General features: G+C 35.8%; 3 protein-coding genes across 4 annotated transcripts; 1 reads left to right on the plus strand and 2 right to left on the minus strand.

The window, feature by feature from the left end:
* LOC105171834 (probable indole-3-pyruvate monooxygenase YUCCA3) lies at positions 1,441-3,565 on the plus strand. The gene is made up of 3 exons (XM_011093076.2): positions 1,441-2,178; positions 2,279-2,650; positions 2,941-3,565. Exons 1-3 carry the CDS (start codon positions 1,498-1,500, stop codon positions 3,163-3,165), a joined length of 1,278 nt encoding a protein of 425 aa, XP_011091378.2. The 5' UTR covers positions 1,441-1,497; the 3' UTR covers positions 3,166-3,565.
* Positions 4,240-13,184, minus strand: LOC105171835 (7-hydroxymethyl chlorophyll a reductase, chloroplastic). Of its 2 annotated transcripts, XM_020697497.1 has the most exons (20): positions 12,967-13,184; positions 12,777-12,876; positions 12,432-12,516; positions 11,912-12,023; positions 10,828-10,912; positions 10,678-10,719; positions 10,509-10,587; positions 9,381-9,432; positions 9,218-9,280; positions 8,638-8,735; positions 7,964-7,999; positions 7,820-7,881; positions 7,010-7,037; positions 6,819-6,898; positions 6,627-6,696; positions 6,491-6,548; positions 6,131-6,195; positions 5,958-6,052; positions 5,750-5,883; positions 4,240-4,814 (listed from the first exon to the last, which is right to left on the minus strand). In XM_020697497.1, exons 1-19 carry the CDS (start codon positions 13,034-13,036, stop codon positions 5,793-5,795), a joined length of 1,371 nt encoding a protein of 456 aa, XP_020553156.1. In that variant the 5' UTR covers positions 13,037-13,184; the 3' UTR covers positions 4,240-4,814; positions 5,750-5,792. The 2 variants fall into 2 exon arrangements, with proteins under 2 accessions (XP_020553156.1, XP_011091379.1); XM_011093077.2 differs by lacking the exon at positions 4,240-4,814 and having other exon boundaries at positions 5,561-5,883; positions 12,967-13,183.
* Positions 14,435-24,924, minus strand: LOC105171836. Its single transcript, XM_011093079.2, has 13 exons — positions 24,473-24,924; positions 23,230-23,926; positions 22,596-23,083; positions 20,806-20,925; positions 19,738-19,803; positions 19,240-19,350; positions 18,120-18,196; positions 17,772-17,839; positions 17,425-17,538; positions 16,776-16,939; positions 16,563-16,631; positions 15,708-15,863; positions 14,435-15,027 (listed from the first exon to the last, which is right to left on the minus strand). Exons 1-13 carry the CDS (start codon positions 24,527-24,529, stop codon positions 14,947-14,949), a joined length of 2,268 nt encoding a protein of 755 aa, XP_011091381.1. The 5' UTR covers positions 24,530-24,924; the 3' UTR covers positions 14,435-14,946.

The raw sequence follows: 27,549 nt of genomic DNA on the forward strand, positions 1-27,549 counted from the left end.
GTAAGAGTTATTTCTGAACTGCAAATATGCTCTTCTCATCATTAATAATCACACATATATAAATAGCTTCTTAAACCTTAAAATTTCACCTGTACTATGAACATAATGTAAGAAATCAGTATTTCTGAATTTTCATTTATTTATTTATATATATATATATATATATATATATATTATTTAATATACAAATTCACTTGGCAGTTTGTACTTGGACACATTCATGTTTATCCAGAAAAATAAAATAATATTTTATTTTATTTTTTGGAGGTATTCTCCATGGAAATTCTGTGCAAAGCAAACCAATTTGTTTACATTTTAGTTTTTACTTTTCATCTGTTTGAAAATGTCATAAATGGGGAAAATCGACATTTTTTTGTCGCATATGCTAAAGTCTTGTTCAATTTAATTTATTTATTACCTTTTTTGAGTGGAAGTTTTTTCAATTTTAGTCCTAACGTGCATTTTTCGTTCAGTAATTGACAGAGTCGTTAGCATTTTTTGTTAATTATTGGACAAATATTGCACGTAAGGACTAACGTTGAGAAAAAATTCAACTTGTGGGATGCAATATGAAAAAATCATAACAAATGGAACTAGATTAAAAAGACTCTAACATATGGGACCAAAATACGATTTTTTCTAATAAATATATTTAGTTTTAAGTGTTTCTATTTAAAATACCTTGGGTATCTTTTTATCTCAATCATTACCTTAGTATATATATATAATCATATCTTTCAATGATTATAATATATACTTTTAATAGTCTATTGATATAACATCACTAACAATTCTAAATTAATAAAAACTGATATTATAAACTCCATTTAAATAAAAAATACATTGATTTGACATCACTAGCTAAATGAAAAACACAGCCTCATCAATTAATTCAAACATATTTGTTTCGTTAAATTATTTTTTGGTGAAAATTTATACAAAAAAAAAAAAAAAGAACACACGTTTTTCAACTGAAAATGAAAATAAAAGTGGCTCTTTTGCCAATTTTTGATAACTTGGGGAATTATTATTTATTATTTTTATTTTTTTGGCAACTTAGGTAAAAATGCAGTACCTTAAAAGAGACTATTTCAGGTCATTCAAAGTCAAACTCCAGGGAATAGTTTGGACATGTTAGTTTTAACTGATGAAATGTTTCATAATTCTATTTCTGATAAAACTAAAAAGAGGATTTAATGATCTGAAGAAAACAGAAAAAGCATCCTTTTCAACTCCTAATTACAAGCTGCCCTTGATCACCAGCTTCCCCTATTTAAACCTCTCCACTCCTCTAATCCCCCTCCACACATTCTCTTCAAACTCTTCTCTTTCTCTCTTCTGTCCCATTCAAGAACTTAAATTCTTCTGCAACAATCCACATTCATATATATATATATATATATATATATATATATATACATATATATATAGTTATATATATTAATTCCTCTGTTTTCTCCTTTGTCATCACATTGTTTCTTTGACCTGTGTAACTTGATGAATCATTGTGACCTCTGTGTGCCTCCAAGTATGGTTCCTGAGCAAGACGGCTTCTTTACGGGCCGTTGCATACTGGTGAACGGCCCGGTGATTGTTGGGGCTGGTCCGTCTGGTTTGGCAGTTGCTGCTGGCCTTAAGCAACAAGGTGTGCCATTTGTGATCCTTGAGAGAGCCAACTGCATTGCCTCACTGTGGCAAAATCGAACGTATGATCGACTAAACCTTCACCTCCCCAAACAGTTCTGTGAACTTCCTTACATCCCTTTTCCAGAAAACTTCCCAGAATATCCATCTAAGCACCAGTTCATCAACTACCTTGAATCCTATGCGAAGCACTTTGAGATTGATCCTAGGTTCAATGAACTAGTCCAGTCTGCTAAGTACGATGAAACGTGTGGTTTGTGGCGTGTTAAGACGGTTAGTAGTAATAATTCAACCACAGAGTACATTTGTAGGTGGCTTGTGGTGGCTAGTGGGGAAAATGCAGAGAAAGTGGTGCCAGAATTTGAAGGGCTGCACGAGTTCAACGGGAATGTGATGCATGCTTGTGATTATAAATCAGGCGAGGATTTCAGGGGGAAACGTGTTCTAGTCGTTGGTTGTGGGAATTCAGGAATGGAAGTTTCTCTTGATCTTTGCCACCATCATGCAGCTCCATCAATGGTGGTTCGGAGCTCTGTGAGTAATTTCTCTTTTTCCCACTTCTATCTTCAAATATTAGCATATACTTATACATCTTTAACCAATTACTTACGTTGTATGTTTACCAACTGCGCAGGTTCATGTATTGCCGAGGGAAATATTGGGAAAATCAACGTTCGAGCTAGCAGTTTCGATGATGAAATGGATGCCACTGTGGGTTGTGGACAAGATACTGCTGGGAGCAGCAAGATTGATTCTTGGTAACTTAGAGAAGTATGGCCTCAAAAGGCCATCTATGGGGCCTTTACAGCTCAAGAACACAGAGGGGAAAACCCCCGTCTTGGATATAGGGACACTGTCTAAAATTCGATCCGGTGATATCAAAATAGTTCCAGGAATCAAGAAGTTCCTGCAGGGAGGAGTTGAGCTTGTTAATGGAGAAGTTCATGAAATTGACTCTGTTATCTTGGCAACTGGATATTCTAGCAATGTTCCATCATGGTTAAAGGTGAGAATGCTGATATTGTTGGAATGTGTAGGTGGGGAGGGGAGGGGAGAAGAGACTATGAGTAATTTAAATATGTATGTATCTGTGTATGTATAGATTAGTTTTATCTGTATCTGGATTCATGTGACAGTTATGGAAGTTGGGTTCACTATAGATTCTCTGTTCTGAATCTAGTCACCTAGTCAAGTTCTTGAAATCTGGTTTTTTAGGATTTTGTTAGTTAATGTCTGCAGAGACAGATAAATTTGGTAATAACTTTCTGACCTTGTATTAATTACTGTGTTGTACAGGAAAGTGAATTCTTTTCAAGCGATGGTTTTCCAAGATCTCCATTTCCAAATGGATGGAAAGGCAAAGCCGGACTTTACGCCGTTGGTTTCACAAGAAGAGGGCTATCCGGTGCATCTCTGGACGCCGTCAGAGTTGCACAAGATATCTGCAAGATCTGGAATCAAGAAACGAAGCAGAAAAACCACTGCGTTGCAGTCTCCTGTCACAGAAAATGCAAGCCATAGTTCACCAAATTCGAACTTTGATCACAATGTTTTAGCAAAGTTTTTCTCTTCTTACTTAACTCTTTTTTCCCCCCTTTTCTGCTTTTCTTGTAGTTTTCACTTGCACATTGACAGATCAAATGAGTTTGGATAGAGAAAAAAGACAGGGTGTAACATAAAACTGAAGGCAGCCCTCTTCAAGAAAAAAAAAAAAAAAACAAGTCCCAGAAACCTTTTGTTTTTGGGCATTTTTGTACAAAAGGAAGATGAGGCTTTTCTCTCGTTTCTTTTAAAGGGATTTGTACAAAAGTTGATGATAGTTCCAAAGGTGTTCGATGAAATGTTTCTGTCCCTCTCCCTCTCATTCTCTGCGTTTTCTGGTCCAGCACTCTCTGTGTTTAATTACAAAGAAATTGATGGGATCTATCTCCAGAAAAGAATTGGTCCATCTGGGGACCCATTAAATATGGTGGACCCTCTATCCATAATTCTATTCAATGTGATCAAGACTCTTCACTGCCCCTTCCTTTTTTTAGGAACTAGTACATGTAAAACCTCCTCTACAGACTGCATGTTGCCTAGCACATGGATAGAGCCCACAGTAACCAGAAATATTTCTTTTTTTCGAGTCAAAACTTCTGCATCTTTCACAATGTTTTGCCTCCGGATCCAGTCATTTTCAGTCCGGTAAGTCATATAAATTACGATAGAGAACAATACAAAAAAACCTTCAATTTTAAAAAATTACACTAGACCCCCTAGGATCGTAGTTTATATAATGAATTCCCCCTAAGACCGAACAGCCAGAAGGAAGTTTGTAAGGTAAAACACGGTTACATGGGCGTCGTCACCGTTATCTTTAACAAAAAAAAAAAGGTTTTTGCCATATGTCCAAAATTACCAAAACTCATTCATCCAAGAGTTTGGAAGACATATAGGGTTGATAATAGTCTTTTGATTACTAGTTTCTGACCAATAATACAAAGCACAATATGACATAATAGAGCAAGTCATTTTCACAAACAGGCGTAGAGCATCTTAAGTACCAAAGGACAAGTATTAATGAATGGGACACTTTTACTCCAAGAAAACCTCTCAAAGTCCTTACATCCACAAAAATCTCTACTTCCCAAGTCAAAAAACATACTAACATTCATTCTCCATTTCTAAATCTCACAGCTACCTGCCCAAAATGGATGGAGAGACATTTATTCTTCTTTGTCTAACTTCCTAACAGCAAACTATATGAGAGAATCTGTTCACATATCTTTATCCCATTAATTAAAAATCTAAACTTATGATCTTTCAGGCCCCCCTTCCTGTTGGGATATCAGTTTCTACAATCACCTAAAATCTGGTCCAAGTGAAGAATCATTTCATCTCTATCTACTTTTTCCGTCTTGGATATGGATGCTGCACTTCTTTCACTTGAAAATGGTATAAAGAGATGTAATTACATGGACATCCTTTAAGGATCAGACATATTACAAACGAACCTCTTGATTTTCGGAAAGTAGACTGACATTCCCTGCAGTCATGTTCTACGTCACGGATTTTTACCTCTTGTTATCCCATCTTCAAGAGGAATTTCTAATGTAAAACATAACTGTAGGGAGCATAGTGTAAATTCTCTGAAACTGAGGGTCTTGTTGTAATATGCATAAAATAACCTGAACATGCATCAAGCGAAACAAGGAGAAGTTAATAGGAAAGGACACAGGAAATGAAAAGCAGGAATACATGGACAACCCACATGAGTTCCCATGCTGTTGATTCAAGCAGCATGTAAACCTCTATCCAATACCCCATCTAGTATTGCTTCACCACCACAAAAAAATAAACTTACCGAAATAAACGAGTTGATTTCAAACTTTAGTCAACATAAAAAACACAGCTGAACTTCAACAACTTGATGCCCACATAGATTCTTGAATTTTGCAGTTCTATCCGACATACCAAAAACGACACGGGAGCTAAAATTCTACGAGTTTTGTTTTCCATCGGTATCACAGTTTTCTTTGGTCATGATTCTCTCCTGTTTTGTCAACTACGCAATTACCAATAGAAGAAAACACATGGGACGGTCACTAGTTGTGTATCATCTAGTTCCTCATGAAGAAGGCCCATTCCTTCATGCTCTGATGCACCTTGCCTTTTAACTAAAGTGTTTCGCACTGTCCTCATATCCTAGTTCCTCAGGGCCCGCGGAAACAATGTGCTATTTAAGTTGTCTTCACTAAATCTCTGCTGGTCTTCACTTGGATTCGGTCTTCACTTTTCTATTATTTAATTTATCAGGAATTGCAACTGCCCATTTTCTTATTAAAATGGAGAAATGTGGTTCGACTTACAACAAGCTCAAACAGTTACAAAGCATAATAGTTATACTGAGCAAGCATAACAAAATAACAGAAAATTCAAGAAATCATTGCGGTTTCAAAGATTAAGTTTCACTTTCCACTACAGTAAAACAAACTTTGGGGTTCTTAATACTAAATAACTTCACATTATAATACTATAAAAGAAATAAGTAGCTTTTCAAGTGCAAGTATAACAGCAACCTCAGGACATAACAAAAATGTATCGAGGTACATGTTGGACATACATGGAAAGGCACACTAATTCCACGATCTGGCTCCGAAAATTCATCATTTAGCAGAAAGCATCTGATCAATCTCTCCATTTTGGTTGTACATCGATACCAGTTTCTTTGCATATGATGGTATGTGCCTATCAGCTCTGCAAACAAATGTTTGGAAAATCACAAAGTAATCTTGAGCTTTATGCTATTTGCCATATTTTCTTTAACTTACCTTTGTTTTCCCCAAGCACGATTTACATGAAGGTAGTTTCTGATAGTGTGGTAATCCAAGGAATAACGAGCGAATTCAAGACCCTTTGGACCAATCTTTAACAGAAAATCAGTGTAAGGATTAACAAAATTTTAAAGCAGGTTCAAACTATTCCAAGAGCAAAGGATCCTTACTAGATTCAAAATGAACGCTATTAAGTCACCAATGAATTTTGGGGCTGTCTGAGACGGACCTTTGCCTAAGCAAAAAATGAGCTCCACTTACATGGAAATACTATGAAGTTGCTCTGAATTAAAAGGCTATCTTCAAATTACAATCCCACATATAAGAGGGATGAAGCTAATTTTCATTTACAGGAGTATGTGAACCATAACAATTAAAATGAAGAAAGCATCATTGTGTATAATAATGCATACAGATTTACAGAATTTGCTCCAAGATGTGAAACTACAAAATTTTTAGGCAGATAAGCACATGATTGGTTAATAACATTGTGGTTTACAACTAGATGTGATGAGCATGCAGTTACATACCTAATTTAGCTTTATCATCTGCCTTTACAGTTTCCATGACAAATGGACGCCTGTCACCCTGGACCAAAAACCTACTCATTCGGAGTTTCTATACAGGTACCAGAATATATATTACATGTTGAAAAATGCCTATTACCGAACTAATCGTGGGGGTAATTTCCAGAAGATCTTTCACCAGGTTTAGCATCTCCTTTCCGCGTTCATTTCTGCCATTTCCACCGACAAAATTATATAAACAACCAGCACTGAAAAGTAGAGTTGGAACAAATGGCTCATACTAAGAGAAAAGAACAAAGCGTGCCAAAATCGAAAAGTTACAATAAATCACCTAACAGTGACATATTGCGGATGCTGTGTCATGCTAAGTCCAGCATATTTTGGGACGCCCATGTACCCTACTACCATATCCTGGAATTGTTTAGAGAGCAATCAGCTAGTAAAGGAAATAAGACTCTGTCACTATTGATATGGACCTACAATAGTATAACGGAACTTTTAATCAAGCAGCGTAGTACTCACAGCTAAAGCGTTTGTGTAGTCGAAACAGCTGCAGAACCAAATGACATTTCATATTTCACCAGAATAGTGAAATAACGAAAAAAGAGAAACTGTCAGGGATTGCGTAATGTGTACAATTGAGTTCATGTATTACGGGTAAAATGAAAAATCTATAGGTACCAATAGTAATGACATTAGGTAACAGCATCGAGCAGGCATGAAGGAAACACAGTACATAAGATATTTCAGTGAAGAATCATTGGTATCATTCCATAACATCTACAGGCTGAAGTTTTAATCTAGGCTTAAGTATGTCAACTATGTACATGACGTTCTGAAGATACTCAATATTCTAAACACCCCTACGTTTTAAGGCTAATATTTACGCATTCTGAATTCATGCAATGGCGAATTTTGCTGGAAGGAAAAACAGATTGTACCACCAGCTAAGTGACATTAGCTGGTCGTAACCAAAGCTTGATGCTTTGTGAAAGAGGCATTACTCGATCCTGAATAGTATTTTGACAAGATAAGAATTGCATCTAATTTCACATAATATTCTAGTAAATCCCCTCATTCGGGCCCCATTGAGTTTTCAATGGTTGCTATATTTCCTGAAGGACCGTCTAGTTCTGCTTCCAACACTCATTGATCATTATTTAGTGCTCTACAGAGAAAGAAAAATATGTCAAGTTTCTCGAGACACTAGTTCACCTCTTCGTGAGAAATTCCAAAATGGATCTTACTCGACCACATTCACTAGAAATTTACTTTGCCATCAAAGAGATAAAAATAGACAGGGATAGAAGATACAAAGAAAATTGGAGTTACCTGTAGCAAGAAGGAGCAATCACATCAGTTAACTCATTTGCTGGGAGACAGAAATAGGGAACCTGCTTTAGTAAGAATACAACATTGGATTAAGCAGCAAACTATCAAGATCCGTAACCATGAGGCATGATGAAACTAAGTTACCTCCTCAATATGACCATCTAAATGCTTCAAGTGAACCTATTGGAGAACAAAACAAAGAAATCAAATATCAGAAAGTAGTTTTAGGAGTCTGTAAATCTGAACCACAAAGGCCAGCAGCTAGCTCAATCACAAATACAAATCCACATACAAATAGTTGAGTAATTTGCATGCAAACTAACACATCATATTTTCTAATGAAAATGAGCTATAATCAAGCTTGTGGTCTATTGAATAGGAAAAAATGTCTGTAATTTCCACCTAACTAGGTATTAGAGAAAATTGTACATTTGGTCCAGCATAGAGGGCATTGTACTTTTGGTGTAAAGAGTTGTGGCATCTTGGTCCCATAAAAATTATAGCCCGTTTGGTCCCATAAGATAACAAATTGTATTTTTGTCCCATAATATAAAAATTGTAGCACGTTTGGTCCCATAGAATAACAAATTGTAGCATTTTTTGTCCCAAATACTACAAATTTTAGCCTATGGACCAAATGCGCTAAGCCCGTGAATGGTGGGACCAAAACACAACACCCTTTATTGTGATGAAAAGTGCAATTTTCCGTAGGTATAATTAGGCATTGGTGTATAAACCAATTGGAACCAAAGTACTCCAACTGGATCCTTACTAATCTTATTCCTAAGCACATAAGAGACAAACTGAAGGAGCCAAACCTTGTAATCTTGCATAAATTCATAATGAAGAACGGTTTCCGGATCGGTACTAGCAGCCTTTAGAAACTTATCTAAGCCTTCCCTTGTTCCATTATCCACTGTTGAGAAGTCATTAGATTTTACAAATTACAGTATATTAGTATAGGCAACTTCAGCAATCACAAAAAAGAACAGAATTATATGTGATCAATTAGTCCGCCAGTCAGCCACAAAACAAGAACAATAAGAACACTTGAAACTATATTATTTCCATACGTGTAACTTGGAACTACATGCATTAAGTCAAGCAGCAATATGATCTTAAAGCAACACTTGTTTTACGTTCAAGCTTAGATGGATCACATAATAGCATAATAAAATATAGGTTTTAGGAAGAAATATTGGAACTTTCTAGATCAAGCTGAAGTGAACTTTTAGTTAGTATCATGTTACATATTGTTTTTTGGCAAACATATACCTATATGAACTTAATATAGTTCCAAGTCTATGTCTTCAATTAGAATAACATATTTGACAAAGGTACTAAAAATTCTACGGCTATTCATAACAAGCTCAAACGCGATGAAAAACATATAGTTACCACAATTAGTTCCAAGAACATAAAGCTTTTCCAGATTCAGATGGTGCTCGACTGATCTTAGTGCTGCACTTTTCAAGAAATTATTTCTGCATTAAAATAGTAGTAAGTCATGATATAGTGATTAAATGAAAGAAGTATATGCAAGGTTATAAGATGAAGATACCTTGCACTTGGCAGCCAACACCACAGAAAAGAAGACGCTTCACTCCAGCAGCCTGAGAATGGAAACTGTCTGTTTATTGCGTTGCGCATATAATTTCCATTGTACATATAATTTTTAACTTTAAGAAGGTTGCAATGAAGAGAACATCACTAAACACTAAACCCGTGCTCATGATGATACTGCACAATAAAATTCAATTTAAGAGCTAAACAGATTGCACCAACAATGAATGTCCAATAAGCAACCTCACAGTCATACTCTTTTCAAGGATATTTATAATTTGATTTTTTGACTGAACTCAGTTAAATTGACCTTCAAATTATGACAGAGTTTCAGTAAAATAAATTTGTGGATTTTCCAATATAATAGCATTTATACTCTCCATATCATTAAATAAAGCTTCGTTTATAACATTATGACAAAGAATAACAGCTTTATCTAACATATCTTACTGATATTCACTTTTAGTTGCCTGTCAATGACATCAGAATGCAGGACCAAGCCACACCAAGCCAGTGAGATCAGGCACTCATAAGCAGATCTCACAAAACTTTCATGTTCGTACCCATCAACCTTAACCTTTAACACTCATAGTTAAGTTTAAGAATCTGAGTGCTCTGCCAATACTGATGTAAGAATATTTTACATCTTCCATTTAGTAAAGTAAACAATGTGTGGTCATATAATCCTTTCCCCAGCTTTGCCTATTTCTTCGACCAACACTAACCTTTAAAGTTAAGGTCATGGACATTAATGCCAGCCCAAATCAGGGTATGTGCTAAATCAACTAAGCCAGCAACCAAGATTATAAAGATGAAATTTGACCAGCTTCTCACATAATTTAATAAGCACAATTAACCAGTGACATACTACTTAGAAAGTCAAATAGTTCAAAAATCAAACTCTATAAAGAGATTGTTCATATATCTTTGGAACAATATGGAAGACATGTTCTCAACGGTTTTCTTTTATCCAATATATTTCTACAGTGGAAAAGAACATAGGATATTTGACCGTATATTAAAATCAAGCAAATATGAAATGCTCACCTCAGCTAATTCACTCATAAATTAACATATGAAAATGATTAATAAATGAGGGAAAAAGAAAGAACAGTTAGAACAGAACCTCAATTAACGCTAGAGTATTAAGGTTAGGAGACAGTGTCGGCTTTACTCCTTTAGCAGCAAGAACTTCCTCTGGGGTCCTAATTTAAACAGAATTGTCTGGTTATACCAAGGCACATGTCAGATATTATAAATCTATCAAACTAATCTGGCCACTGAATAGAACAAACCTTGCCAGGATAGGTCTGGGAGTAAATCTATCATCTGGATCACTGGGTAAAATGTATGCAAAGACAAATCACAAGAAACATTCATATATTACTGAATCGTGATAAATATCTTCACAAGGGAACAAAGAGGAATAATGCACAGACAAATACCTCTGCACGCAGACAACAGCTTCAACCATGCCACTTCTAAGCATTTCCATAGCAATTGTCGTCACTATACCCGTCCACTGAGCCCCTATCGAAGTAAAGTTATGCAGGACATGGACCTTATAAGAGATACACAGGAATAGACACCTCACAACATCTAGTCCCGAAAAACGATGTAATGTAATTCATGTATAGATTTGACAAAATATTCTTAGGTGCTAAAGTAGGAGAACCTCAAGATGAAAGAGAGTTGAAAGTACATAATTACATAAAGAACAGAGGTGATTAGAAGACAGAACACATATCATAACCATAACATCCACAGAAACTGAAAATTTAGTCTATATTTGGTTCTTGGAATTCATGGGAAAACCCTGAAGAGAATGTGTCTGTCACTTGAAATAAAACAACTTTGTTCTTTTTTATAATGTTTTTCCTTCTCTACACTAAAATCAAGGTCCAAACAGCCTTAATCCTCAGCAATACTTTTACCATAAGGATTACCTGCAACTACCACCTTGGCAACTATAGAAGCTGGAGATTGAGGCTAGCATCAGCAACATAGAAACATGTAAGTATCCAATTCTACTGGTCATGACCATAGCCAAAGAAATAAGCAATCACTTCTTTAGTTATTTACTTTTTCAATGTTAAAATGATATTCCTTTCATCTTCATTACAATTATACAGAAGTGGAGGATGCATCTTAGAACCCAGTTTCTTAATTAGTGTAATATAAGAAAGATCAACCATTTAGGAACAATTGGTATCAATTGTTTCGGAAAAGAAAGAAAATATTTTTCTAATTATTCTTCAATTTACGTGGAGTCCATGAATAAATCTTACTTTTCTTTTGCATTTTTTAAATTTCATTAAGGAAACTTCATGTATGCAAGTAACTTGCACATCAAATAAAAGAAAAAAGGTGAAGTTAATTTGAAAATTCACATAAAATAATGTAGATGAGGCATATAATCCGTAGAACAGTACATAGAAGTGACCATGTAGAATAACTGAATGATGTTAAATTAGCTATATAAGGGGTGGAAGAAGAAAACAGGAGCCCTAATCAGCTTCTGGACCTTACCCTCTACAGGGTTGGTTTTACGGGCGTAAAGTAGTTCTTCATAAACTCCCATATAGGTCTCATCCAATGAATCAATTTTCCTGCCTCGACCGTGAACGACTGGTTCAAGAACCTAAGATGGTAAAGAAGATTGCTTACAACACATTTTGAAAAGATAACCACATTAAAAATGGCATTGTTTCAGATCACAATATACTCCATCTGTATTGACACACTAGATAACAACTTTATTGCATCTAAACAAAGATTCACATTCACAGAATCAGATCAATTTGAATATTAGCCTCGCCAGTCCAGCATCCTCATACCCCGCTTCACCAAAAAAAAAACAAAAAAAAAAAAAAACGAAGAGATGACCAATAAATTGAAAAAAGAATGATTTGTATGCAATTCACCTAACCAAGAAAAGAAAAAAGAAGCTCTAATTATACCATGTTCCAGTATAAACTAAAAATAGATAGAAGGCCCCCAAGATATACAACGAAATGAACATAAAAACAAAAGAAAGAAACAAGCTAACTTCAACTCTAGACATGCCATCTCCCAGGAAAGCGCAAGCATTCTTGACATGGGCAATGTAGTATGTATCACACAACCCGCAGCGGCTGCTCAAACAAAAAACAATAGCAACCATCGTCAGACAACTTGCCCACACACAAATTAAGAATTTCTCAAGCACCAAGACAAATATAATAGATTAATGATTGCACTAGTGCACAAAACCAAACCGGCCCACCATGCACGTACAGAAATGGGTCCCACCACGCGTGATGTATCAGTCGGAAATGCACTCAGAAAAGTTGGAATCACGCTAACACAACTTCAAGAAAATGAGCTGCCAAGAAGAAGCGGTATATATTCTTACCTGCAGTGGTCCTTGGCTGGGTAGATCCCACCAGGAGGAACGGGTCTGGACTTTTGCCTCCAGTCATCTCTTAGCTTCACAGACTTTGAGCTCGTACCTTCTGCACATTCCAATATGAAGCTGATTATCTAAAACAACTCAAACCCAACAAAGATAAGGAAGAAAAACGTGGAAGTAAACGAGAGATTACCTGTAGAAGATGAGGAGAGAATAGAGAGAGAGAAGGGAATAGAAGAAAGAATTCCAGAGGCCATAGCCATGGCAACTAAGCAACTGGTGGAAAGAAGAAAAAAAGAGAGTCTTGAATTGATTAGTAATTGTGCGCCACAGAAGCTGGGGAGTTGCTATAAACCAACACCCATATCTCCTACGACGTCGTTATTGCGCTTTGAACTCCAGCATCTCTTCCTTAAACCATTTTTTTTCCCCATGTTCTGTGTTCTTATCTTTTTCTTTTTCATTTTTCTTTTGGGGCATGTTTCACGAGAAGGTTATCACTCCCAAAATAAAAATATGATTAATTTGAAAGTATACCCAATATTGCAAATACCTCTAATGTTTAAGACTATTAAAAAAGCACAATTTAACTTAACTCTATTACTAAATTGTTAGTTTAGTCATTAGTAAAATAGTGTTGCAAACACCCTCAATGTTTAATACGTATTAAAATGGAGAAATTCAACTTATCGCCATCAGTAAAATCATTACGACTAAAGTTGATGTAGTCTTTATGACTATTGAAAATATTCGTTGGAATTTTTTGGACGATTTTATCCCCTAACACTTATATATGCCTTTGAGTTGTGTTATTTGCATCCAAAAGAATCAAGTAAAATTATGTCCAAAAAATCAAGCTAATTGCATCAAAAAAATTGCTTCCTTCCCTTGAGGCTTAATTGCAAGTTTACGTAGTTTACAGCATGGTTTTCCTATGGATACAGCAGATGTGCAGAAGTTGAAAGGAGGAGGAAAGGCAAGGCACAGCAATACAACTCACAAGCTACATCACATTTTTCCCCTCAGTCACCTTATTGGTAAGGAGCTTCAGCTTACACTTGCAAGAGATACCCCAGCTTATTGCTTACATATGGAAGAGGAGCCCTGATGGGAGACCGTGGTACCATGACATGTTCCAGTATATCGAGACTCGAGTATATCCTTAAGGGGCGGACGGGCAGGTGGGTAATTGCTTAAATCATACAAGTTGGAATATAATACCATGTATAACTCATCATGTCCAAGCTATAGTCCAAATCCTACATAATACAGAAGTGGAAATATGACTCTCTCTACTATGTTCCACAATCAGTTGTGATACCACAGCAGCCTGTCTTTGAGTGCCGTCAAATATGGTACACAAGTATTGCTGCTCTATAGGTTGCATTCAGCAGGTGAGGCCCCCCTCCATTTCTGTACTACCCACTGAACCGCAAGTTGCCAATGACGACTGTATGGCCAATGTAGTCTAATACCTTGCACCTTGCTTGTTGTATAATTTTGATTTAGTGCAATTTACCTTTAGAGATGACAGAACAATCTGTGTAATCCTAGCCAAACGGCTGGAACGAATATCATTTTCAATCTAATACATGAAATGCACTTCGCATTTCACAACAAGTATCAACTTAAAAAGACCAAAATCCTGAATACTGGCAGTATAAATGAATAATCTTTTCCAATATTCATTCAAGTGCCACGCTTGAGTATACAAAAGGAAATCTAGAAACAAAATCCCAAAAAAACAATGAATACACAGATTCTCCCACTTCAGACTATCTAACAAATACAAATTGCCCTTGTTTCTCCACTAAATTTGTCATCTCTCATTGCCAAAGTTCTCCCTTTAATTACAAGAAGTTATTCTGCTTACTGATATGTAGACAAAGTCCCAAGAAACAATCAAATGACCTCAAAATATATTGAAAATGCAGGACTAACTTGATTGCAGAATTTGCAAAGAAATCGAATTCTGGCACCTTCAATGAAGCCCTCTCCCAAGAACAAGTTTTTTCCTCTTCTAGGAAAGAATGGGCATTTTTTCCTCTTCTAGGAAAGAATGAACGTACTCTCACTCATAGAATACAAACTCCAGCTCTATCTATCCACCAAAAAGGGCAGGAAGAACCATGATCTGCACAAAAGCTTTTTTCAAGAAATGGATATTATAACATCAAAGATGCTTGCTAGGTCGACGCCTTGATGGCCCTCCAGGGAAGAGCTTCATGATCCAGCCTAACACCCTTTCGACTACCTGGTCAGCAGGGAATAAATGTAAAGGTTAATGGGGAATGCTTTACTTATCGTGAACAATCTCAATCACTTAAAAATAGCGATTAATATCAGACATTTCAAATATAAGAACATAAATAAGATCCAGTCAGTCATAGAGTACCCTTGAGAAACAAGTTCCATGGATATGGATCATCACAAATTAGGTGAACATAAAATGGAATCCAAATGGGCGATAGGACATATAACTATGGACCAATTCTTCCATCAGCATATATTGTATCAAACAATGTTCATAATCTATTAATTAGAAGGGGAAGAAGACAAATGAGGAGGACCACAGCATACAAAAACCAAAAACTTCCACAAATTATCTTTTACATTTTTCTTTTTCCATGCAAAGAACAGCCCAAATTACACCATTTTACTCCAAAAAATTAGAGGTTCAGAGGATAAGTATTTTCATTACATTAGCAAAGTATCAATCTATTTTCAATAATAATAGTTACATAATGTGCAGGTACATATACATAAATAACACCGATTACCTATAAATATGACTACCACAAATCCAGTTCCATACTAAATCTTAGAGAAGCATTCACCACACACAACAAAGTCAGCATATTTCATCACATAACCAAGTTTGCATGTTTCAAGTATGTCTAAAAATAATCAAACCTACTGGAACCGATACATTACCTCATCTCCTTCATCAGCATAAGTCGTGTCTTCATGCACAGCCCGAGGATCCAGTTGTCTTGGTTGGGTATTATCATTCACCATGCTTTGAGCTGTCAAAAGCTCCAATCTCTGTGTTTGAGCTTCAAGCTTTCGAGTCAATTCCTTGTTCAGCTCCTATAACCAGAATATGTAAGGACAAAGGAAAAGGAATGGATACAAGAACTAGAGCTCAAGATACATTACAAAAAATAAGGTCTACACAAACCACCATCTTAATTAAGAATCTTAATGAGTTCAATACTGCTACTGTTTTGCATAAATCATATTATGCAATTTTAGCATGTCAATCAAGAGGCATAAAATTTCCCCCACAATTCCTGAACCAAAACATATTAATACAACAAAAATTCTCAATTCAACTGGAATCAGAATGGAGAAAGGAAAATGAGATCATGAGAGAATTAAAGTTCTCTTTCTTTTCTAATTCTTCTTCCCTCAAAATGCTATTATGATATTCCTGCGACATTATTACAGACAAAAAGAGAACACCTGATTGGTAGGTAATATACTAAATCCTTCATGTTGTTTGCTCACACCCTATTACAATCTGGCAGAAAACAGCGCGAAATAAAAATTGTTAAAAAATTGGATCTTAATCTTAAATCCAACATTCTGCAAATTCTACATTTTAACAGTATGTATGCAATCAGCAAAATTGTAAATTTTATGCGGGTTCAACCAAGCTAATTTAGAGGCACACTACAGAATATCCTCAAAGATTTAGTTCAACAACATAGAACTTCTATAATAGTGTGGTAGCTACAGCATAAAGACACTCGCAAAAAGGCAAAAACCATATTAAACCCAAATTACCAAAAGCTGGGAGCTTTGGGATGATTCTGCTGACAAGGCCCGCGTCAACTGGTCTTTCTCTAATGCCAACTGCAATCAAAGAACACAACAATTGTTGCAGGTTCTTGAATATGTAAATGCAGTAATTATGTCAGCATATTAATGAAAAGAGAACAGGGATACGACTAGATGAAGCAAAAACAAGTAGTGAGAACCCAAAGGAACAGAATTTACCTCAGCAATTAATGTGTTAATATTTTCAATAATTCTTATCTGGTCGGAAGGAAAAGCCATTGGTAGACCTTCAAGACTGAGATGTATATTTTCATGTGAAACCTGAGAACTAGAGGCATCATCCCCAGGCAAAGCAGTACGAAGATTTTCTGAGTTTCCAGATTCTGTGATTGTATTGATATCCATGAATCAGGTATTCGCCATGTAACATAAAACAGAACCATAGTAACATGATAGAAGACAAAAAATAGGGTAATGTCAAGGCAAAAACATGTTAATCAGGAAAAGGATTCTCTAATGCAAGTTGGCTTCAAATTTTACCAACCCGGAACCAGCCCCATCCCTCCTCTCGCCAGAATAAAACATTATTATACGGAAAAGTGGCTGACTACAACCAGTAGCTGCTCAAAAAGCAACTAGAGGAAAGCTGTGGGCTTGTGGTTTTAAGTAGGACCAAACAAATTATCTGTAATATGGAAATGTATTCTCTAATCTCATGCAAATGGTATTGCATCATCACAGATCTTCCTAGGAGAAAGACATAAGCAAGTTTTCATGCCCACTATGGTGTTTGGTCGTCTCAGGTATGAGTCCAAATGAATGAGGGAAATCATAGTAAAGCCCGAAGACAAATGTCCAAATTTTGTACCAAGATCCTCAGTGGAAGTCGACACATCATTTTTTGCACGTGAAGTCTTGCTTAAGTCAATGGAATTCCCACTTGAAGAAGCTTTCCGTAATTTGGACTGTAATAGCTTCTTCTCTGCACAAGAGGAAGAAAATTAACCATTAATTCAAAAACTAAAATGAAACCATTACAGAGATAATAGGAGATTAGGGACAATGGGGAAAGCACAGTAGAAAGTTCAAATCCTAATAGAATGCAGAAAATTCTTGGAATATACCTATTTTCGTCAAGTCTTTCTCTTCATTTCAAATTCATATACACACTCCGCTAAATAAAGCAAACTCAACAAAACACAATAGACAATCTACCTTCTTGTAAGGCATCAATGGTTGACTGCAGATCTTGACGATCTTTCTCAAGGCTTGCCATTTTCTTCCTGTGGAATTCAATTAACAACAACAAAGAGTCTTATCATATGGAAACCAAACGAGAAAAAGTGTTCATGCACCAGCATTTCCAGCCTTCTTATACCATAAGGTCTTATCTACCAAATGGTGCGGAAGAAAAGAATGCAATTGGAAAGAGGAAAAAACAAGAAAGAAAAGGAAAGAGTAAAGGAAAAAGAACAACAATAGAAAGAACAAACCCAAATGAGAAGTTACGGGAAACTGAAATGAGATTCAAAGAAGAAATTAAACCTAGAGAACTGACTATACCTATAGGAAGAAATTTCAGCTTGGGTGTTCTCCAACTGCCTTTCCAATTTTAGCTCATTTGACCTCAACCGCAATGCCTACATGCATTCACAAGTACGACCATGAAACAGATAAATAAAGAGAACAAGGGTATGGCACAGTTTTTGAAGAAAAGGTACAATGAACTATCAACAGGATAAGAGTGAAGGAAAAGAAAATATGACTAGTAGGAAAAAAAGTTATTGATAGTCAAATAGAGAGAGATCCGAAGAGAAGGTAGAAGAACAGCTATTTCAGCTAAGTTACAGGTTAAGCAACATTTACTATCCCCTACATGGTGTAGGCCTCAAATGCATCTTCAAATTGCAGCCATCAGCATTTACCACAGATAACCAGCAACAATACCATTCAAAAGATTCGCACACCAAATGCGCATCAAGATGATTGCATAGACTTCATCTCCATAACTAATTATGCTACTATGCATTAACAGCTTCCAATGGTTCGGTACTCAAAAAGGGGCATGGAAAAATTATAAAGATAGTGTGCACGCTCATATAATAGCAAACAGCCCTCTAGGTTTCACAAAACCATCAGAAACTAATCACATTCTATGCGTCCTTTGTCAATATTCAGAAAGCAACATAACAGAATTTTCCCCGAGAACAAAGAAAAGAATACAAAATCCAGCTCCAGCTCTACCATTCAACAATAGATATCCTCAGAAACACTATAACTTTAAGTGGGTTTATAACAGTCGATAACAACAAACAAGTGTAGATGCAAAAAACAAAATCCACCCCCACCCTGGCCTCTTCCTTACACTCCACAAGATCATAGTGAATAAACAGACATTAGATTCTTAATAGTCTTGTCCTGCATATTTTCATCAGAATGCAGTTCAATCCCCTATTACAGTGTGGGGTTCCATCTTCTATTCTACATCAAATGCATAAAATATTCCATTAATATACACTCAGTTGCAATTGCATACACTTGTGTATCTGCATTGTGGAATATAAGATTAAACACAATTAGAAGGGTCACATGCAGATGAACTTATTGTGCATGTGCATTCTTCTCTTGTGCAATTGACTGACCTTCAAAAATACAAATATACATAACACTTGAGAAAGTTTACCTTCTCTTCCAGCTCAATAACTTCAGAAGCCAATAATTTTGCTCGTTCATCAGCTGCGTTACATTCCATCTGTGCATTAGCATATTCTCTTTTTACAGCTTCAAGTTCTACCTACAGATATTTGAACATGTATGGGTGAAATATGGTTGTATAGATCTCAAGAATGTCAAATGAGAGAAGAAGCTGATAAAATTTGAGAAGGAAGCTAATCTAAATGCGCCCCTATAGTAACACTCTAAGATGGAAAAATCTGAAAGATACAAATGGACTGAGGACTATGTTACTCAGTTACTGTGAGCAAAAAGTCAAAACAAATTCAGCACAGTGGAAGGCAAATGATGAAGACGTGAAGTCATGAGAAAATCCGGTTACATTATGCAGGTGGTAAGATAATGAAATATCACACTATCACAGCAAAAGAACCACATAAGTGATAAAGAAAACCCAATCTAAACACAATTTTATCCTAGTAATAGACAGTAATTGATCTACACTAACCAGTTGAGCTTTGATTTCTTCCTGTAACTTTTCCAGGTCAAATTTCAGCTGGTTGACAACACTTCCCTGAAAAGGAGAGAAAGCTATCAAGACGAACCATTGTGCCATCAGTGAAAGAAAGTGCGTGCATAATATCAAAAATTGATAAACAAGAAAAGGAAATGAAGACAAAAGAATACAAATGCACAAGCAATTGCTTCAACAATGTTTTCGATAGGCTTCAATACCACAGTAATATCTGTCATCCAAACTGTAAAAAAATTTATTTCCCACAAATTCAGAGCAGCCATACTAGCCCAAACAACGATATTAGGCACTGAATCTTAGTATTCTTTGAGAAACTAATCAGATTCATAAAAGAATTGGTCCACTAAAACCAATGGAATGGATAGCATATGTCAACAGCACAGCAGATACTAAATAATAGACTTCTGAAATGACAGTTTCCATCAGTAGTCATCAGAACAAAATTATCAGTACATTACAGGTATTGCCACAGAAGATCCTCCATATGCATGAATGAATGCTTATTTTAATAAGTGAAGTGCATGAATTTAGATCTAAGTACACCCGCATTATGAAGCAAACATCCTAATTCTTGATAATTAAGTCGATTAATCCCAATTTAAATGTCCACCTAGCAAAAACAACCACCAATAAAAAAATTGGTTTTCAGGAGGAACTAAGAAAGTATAGAAATGGGAAATCATCTAACAGTTATTATACTTTTCTGGCAAAAAGATGCATCCAGACTGATAATCTGATACAATCTTAATAACAATCCAGTGAAAAATTCTCAACTACTTCAACTTGATATGAGGTTAATACAACTCTGACAACTGCAGAGAGTGCACAGTTAAGCAACAAAAAGGAATTTGGCCCTAACAGAAAGTAGTACCTGGAAAAAATTAAAACAATATAACATAAGAAAGAACAGTAATAGCTTTACTTGAACAACAAAGAAGCAGGTATAGTGTATGGGCATAACCGGATGCAATCACATCAATACCAGTTATGCATGCAAATAAGCCTAGTTAGGTAATTGATCCTAGCATGGCAAGACCAAACCTGTTGATTAAAGCTCTCTGTCAAAGCCGAATTTTCAGAAGCCAAAGACTCGGCTAAAGCCCGTGAAGCTTCAAGAGCACGCTGCATCGAGAATTTCTCTTGCGTTAAATCTTCAATATGCTGCAGAGAAAAGAAAAAAAGTTGATTATTTTTTTAACATCAAAAAAGTATAATTATTTCCAGTGACAATGCTTTAGAGTTGATTTCCTGGAACCATGTAATATTTTAACCCGTAGAGCTCAATTGACAACCAAAATTCACACTGAGTCCATGTAAAATAGAAACCCATCATGTCCATGTATTGAAACAGTGCGCCACTTAGTACAATATACAGTGGTACAATAAGATTAGCTTGCACAAGAGATGGAGAAAACTGACATTACAAGTATTTGTTTTATTATTTGAAAAGGATAAACTCTCTGCAAAAGAAATACATGGAATAAATTTGAAAAGAAGTTATCATCCAACATAAAAGTGGCAAGCATATTACATCAAGACTGGTACTCTATCCTGGAATTCTCCAAAGTCATGAATGTGAATGCTATATTCCATGTAGCCAATGATGAGCTTTCTAATCTCAATTTTTTGTGAAGTATATTCCAAGACAGATCATGCTATGACAAAATACATGGACACAATTCCAAAAAAAAAAAAAAACTCTTATGCACAGGCAAAGATCACATGTGGGGAATCGAACAGCGTGTCTGAAACCATGCAGACTATCTGATATAGGACAGATAACTAACATGAAACTGCCAATGGTTGCCACAAAATGCAAGATATGCTCTGACTCAGCAGTACTGATGATTAAATTTCCACATAAACCATTCATCTTAAATGCCGGAGTGCTAATTTGGCATTCTGCACATGAACATTTCTAGTAATGATGTGACATAATTTAGAAAATTAGAAATTGCAAGTTTAATATACTCTAAAGAATTATATAAGCAACAAAGTATGTTGGAACTTCATGAGCATTCACCAAAAGATCAATGTACAATATCTGCCTAACGTGGTAAGCCTTCAACTGGTTCAAGGACAATTCAGGTGACCTTTGCCCTAGCTTTACTTAGTGTCTTTCCTGCCCTGAAAGCTGGTAAAGTTAAGTTCCTGGCCTGGGATAGCTCCCTTCGGTTTTTGAGTAAAATACAGTTCAGGTTTCTTTTTACACCAACATTCATCTGCCAGGATCCTTTGAATTCTAAAATATTACGGCAGAGTCATGCGTCTCAGAGAATTGTCAAAATGTAGGACTTCTGATATCCCACTACATATAGTCATAACAAACCACCTAGTAAGCAATCTGTCTTTTGAATACAACAGTGGTTCACCACAACCAATCTCATGGACAAGAAAAAGCAGCCACCAAGAATCCCATAAACTTCGCATCAAAATGATGTATTTATGTGGTTTCACGTAAAAACTGAAAATAGACTGCCCTAAAGATTCTATTGTACCAAACAACCAAATTATTCGACTTTCACAGTAACCAAGAAAAATGTAAGGGCACATTCAGATTATGTTTAGAGCATACACTAGCAGAAAATAAATTATGCTTGGAATAAAGTCCCCTGGGCAGAAGAGTAACTTTTCTAACCTCAAAAACAGTTTACAGTCACAGCAGGAAAATATATACAGATGTATATATTACTAACCCACACCCACTATAGGTAAACAGTGCATATATAATTAGGCTACAACAGAATATGTGAGGGGCAGAACTGCAGAAGAAAATAGTAACAAGGATATAATGAAAAATGTCATAAAAGGAAAATATGCAGTAAAGAAACCTGTTCCAAAGCAGCAAAGTCGTCATTCTGCTTAGATGGAAAAAAATCGTATTTGTTTTCACTGACATGATTGAAAAGACCAACACCATCACCAGCTGCAACCGAAGAATTAGCATATCTCTGAGAATCTGATGATTCCAAACCATCCACTGGAAAAACCTTAGGCTTTGACGAATCAGCTTTTTCTGCCCCAAATAGGGGACGGGATGACAAAGGGCCTTTCATGATCTGGATGGAATCAAGAAAAGATGGACGGTTTCTCCTCCCGGCTGCAGGTGGAGATGATGGTGCATGACTCAATGAGCTTCGGGCGTCATTATTGTAATCAGAATATCTATTGTCAGAGGTCCAGGGAGATGACTGGTTCACACTCCCAATATGATCAACAGAACCACTTAGTTTCTTTTCACCCATATCAGAAAACGCAGAGAATTTTTGTTTATGTCCAAATGCAGAGTTGGTTACGATTGAGGTAGAACGCAGAGAGTCTACCACCCAAAAGGCAGGGACCAAAATATATACATAAGCACCAAACAACATAAAGAATTAGAAATTTCTGAAAGGGTGTGAGCGAGAGAACATGAAAGAAAACACAAAAGACTGAAAATTTCTGGTATAAACATCATAATTTTACCTTTGTAAGGTGATGACATTAGGCTTTTATCCTCATGTCCGCTATTACCCAATTTGTCTACCAGGAGAGCGCTGACAGAACTCTTGGTCAAAACATCAGTAGAAATAGCAGATGTGCCAAAATTACCATGTGAAAGATCCTTCTCAGGGCCATCAATGTTGTTTGATGGGTAATTATCTAAGTCATGGTATTTTGAGTGATTGGAAGCGTGGTTTTCCTGATTAGATGGTGCTTGATGAGTCAAAAAGTGATCGTTTCCAACCCCAGATGAAACCTGAGATGATGACCCATAATCATCCTTTCTGATCTGGAATATATCTTTAGCAGTTCTAAAACCATCTGAACCAACAGAAGCAGCATCCTTGTAATCTTCATTATTTAAGTGTGAGTGCTCTAGAACAGATGAATTGATATCATTGTGTCTTGACGGAGGAGAAGGTGTAACATTCCTATCCGCAGAAGAACTACTATCACTTTTAATTGAAATATCAGATTCCTTGGGTGCACCACCTGATGGTTCCAAGCGACCTTCAGCAAGTGCATCAGAAGTACCTACTCCATTAGCATCTGTAGGGCGTACATGTTCAGTTTCTGATGGTTGCTTCTGATGTATAACGCTATCAGAGGCATGAACTTGACTTGTAGAAGTGGTTTTTTTAGCTCTCTCAGCCGCTTTCTTTCGGCGAAACTCCTCTAGCTGCAAATTCAATTTTTCATATAACAGTAGCACTCGTAAAATTAACAAAATAATATTACTAATGACAGCACCACAAAATAATAAACATTTGGAAACTACTCATTTTACTCTGAAGAAAATAAAAGATGATCAACAGAAAATTAACATACAAAGAGAACTACCACAACTAGACATGCCATGTTGCAACACAGCTAATGGTGATTATATAACACAACAGCTGACACTTTTCTCTGAACTTTAACATTCACTGTATGTTCACACTAGATGATGCAACAAAGCATCCCAAGAATCCGCCAACTACACAATTGGGACTAAGTTGTCAATAAAGACTGACAGAGATACAACATCATATTTTACATCCAACAGGTGCTGTCTCCAAGTGTCTCTTCCTTACACACGCAAAACCGAATAAAATCACGAACAAAAACACCCAAACAAGCAAAACAATCGCAATCAATGCCGGTCTATACACTAAACAAAATTCAGTAGAATTTAAAGCAAAACCCCATCGGAAAATGAAATTGAAAGCAGAAGAAAACTAACTACCTTCTTCTTTCCAGCTTCCAAATGCTCTTGCTTCCGTAAGACCTGCGCCGACGCCATCCAAAAATTTCTTACACCAAAATTCTCACCGTTACATTAAATTCCCACCGCAAAATCCCCAATAATCCTCCGTAAATAACCAGATCACAGCTTCAATCTCGCCCAGAAACAAATACAAACTCCGTATCTGTATACTTACAACAAATCAAACAAAAGAATAGGTAATGCAATATTTTCAAATGCTTCGGATTGCAACCAGAAAAATTCGATTAGAAACTTGACGGAAATATTTCTTTATCCGTATTGAAGAAAAATGGGAGAGAAAGTTCCGATCTGATCGGAGAGGAAGAGAGGGAGAGATTCTCTCTGCAATTTTTTTTATTTTCTTTTTCTGAAAATTTGATTTGGTTTAAATCTCCCCCATTTCCTCTTTGCACTCATCCTTTGCCTATAAATTTCCGTTACGTGACGTTTTTAAAAAAATTCTTACACTTGAAAGGGAAGTCGTTATGTGAATTGACGCAGAGTCGCTGAATAAGCAATAAACACGAGTTTGGTCGAAACGAAGGTGGTAAGTTTTTGTTTTCCCTGCGGTTATGTGCGTACAGTTGTGAGTTGTGACGCAGATAAAACGCTCGTGGAGGGACACGTACGGTGTAATATATGAGGTGGAATTTGTTTGGTACATGACTAAGATTGACTAATAATTATGAAATTATTGTACGAATTATTATCCATTTTGAAGTCATACAAGGATACGCCTCATTCGGCAGAAAATTCATTAACAGTTGATTCGAGGCATATGGCAGGATCATTGAGAGATTGGGACATGCACATAGCTTCTTTTACACATACGATACTAATTGATACGATATGCAATGTGATTGATAATTCGTTTTACAATGATATTTTTAACCCTAACTTTATATAAGCTTCACAATTTTATCATAAAACGACGTTTCACTATGAGTAAAAACTTTCATTAGCCGCATAAACTTCTCATTTGCAATCGACAAAACACAGAACCGTATCATAAATATCGTGTGCACATTTATGTTATTTACATAATCTATATCAACGTAATAAACTTCAAATGACGATGCAAGAGTTTGAAACATACTCTTGGATGTTGATGTGTAATTTTCTCCAAATTTTTAAAGTGAAAGTTATACCGTAAGTTTTCGCTCGAACATCGATCTAAGGGTTTGAAACATATTCATTGGTATTGATGTGTAATTTCACTCTGATTTGTAGAGTGAATGTTATCCCCTAATTATTCGTCCCGAATGTCGATCCAAGGACTTGAAGCGTATTCCTATATATGGATGTGTAATTTCCTCCAGATTTGTAGAGCAACTACGCCTCACCTTGAATATTTGGTACTAAGGTTTTGAAAATTTGATGCCAAAGAAAACATGGAACATTCGCGGTTCCAGAGTTTCGTTGTGACGGAGAGCTTTTAGACTTGAGTCATTTTGATTTGTTGTATGTGCGTAATCTCGTGACTTGTATTGTATGTGGTGAAGGTCCCTTTTTATAGGCATGAGTAGGCTTCAGTTTGCAACTCGGACTCACTTCCTATAAGCCTTGAATGTCGTATGCTTTAATATGAATCCATCCGTCAACGGATTGTACTTGAACATACTTTCAATTAGCCAAATAAAAGAAAAGCATGTATTCGTATTGGATTGATCAATAAAAATGCAGTAGGTCCAAATTTCGTATGAGCTTACTTGAGTCATCTTAAAAATATATAAAGCTCAAATATATTATGAACTTTAATTGGAACACAACTATTAGTAAATCTATTTTAAACTCTTAATAGATAATTTATTCCAAAATTTTGATGTCAAGAAATAAAAGTCTTATCAAATTCCACCTCTTTATTTAATTAAATTATATCAAATCCTCTCATGTTTTAAATAAAATTTACAGATCTTTGTTTATATTATTTCTCCAAATCTCCACCCCTTATCAAGAACTTAATTGTTATATGCTTATTTTAACACATAAATTTATGCAATTATCACTTACCAGACTCTATTACTCATTAATTAGCTAGTAACTGCATATGCATTGAAAATGTCACTGAGTTTCACAAATTAAGAGTAATTGCTTAGTTTCATAAATTAAGAGTTTTAAATAAATACGTTACACATAAAGACTTATAATCTCAATACATTGAACGTAAAAATTCCGACCAAAATGACTCTACGACACTATATATATGAGAATCAAATTTAGAACTACAAAGAGTCATTAAAGGGAAAAATTACGAACCTCAAAACATGACTTCTACAATGATCAAATGCTTTTTCTTTGTTTTAGTATTGAATGGTTTCCAAGTAAGTGATGCTGCTTGGATTTTCCATACAAATTTCGTAGGTTTTTATAATCGTATACCAGACAACATTGTAAAGATACGTTGTAGGTCTAAAGATGACAGTCTTGGAACTCATCGGATCTCCGGAGGGAATACTTATGGTTGGTCGTTTCGTCCTAATTTTTGGGGTACTACTCTTTACTATTGTCATTTTTGGTGGCGGAAAAAACATGCAGCGTTCACTGTTTTTCCAACTGGTCAGCCCAATCCTACATGGAATACTGTATTTTACTATATAATAGAACCCCACGGCTTCAGTCTTGTCCATGGTGAAGATTACTTTAATGGTGAACGAGAAATCGTACATCGATGGGACCAATAATAGTGTCAGGTTCTAATTTACCATATATATATACACCCAATCCTTCCAATAAATATGTTGTCAAGCATTTTATTTAATTTTTTTTTTTTAAATTCTAGCCCGGACCCGATTCTATCAAAGTTGAACCAGTAATATGACAAGTGCAATATACTTACCTTGTATGAGTGTACAATTCAGAAAAAATGACAAATTACATAGTAAGTGAAATACACTTGCTCTGTGGGTTCAATTAGAGCAAATCTGATTCAAGTAAGAATTCTCCTTTCTTTTTCCTCTCAATCTCGTAATTTACGATGTTGCATATATTATTAACAATTTACGTTTGTAAACTGTTCATGCAATGTATACATGAACGCCTAAAGAACACACATATAC

Source organism: Sesamum indicum, linkage group LG10 (genome assembly GCF_000512975.1).
Source record: "Sesamum indicum cultivar Zhongzhi No. 13 linkage group LG10, S_indicum_v1.0, whole genome shotgun sequence".
Classification (NCBI taxonomy): Eukaryota; Viridiplantae; Streptophyta; class Magnoliopsida; order Lamiales; family Pedaliaceae; genus Sesamum; species Sesamum indicum.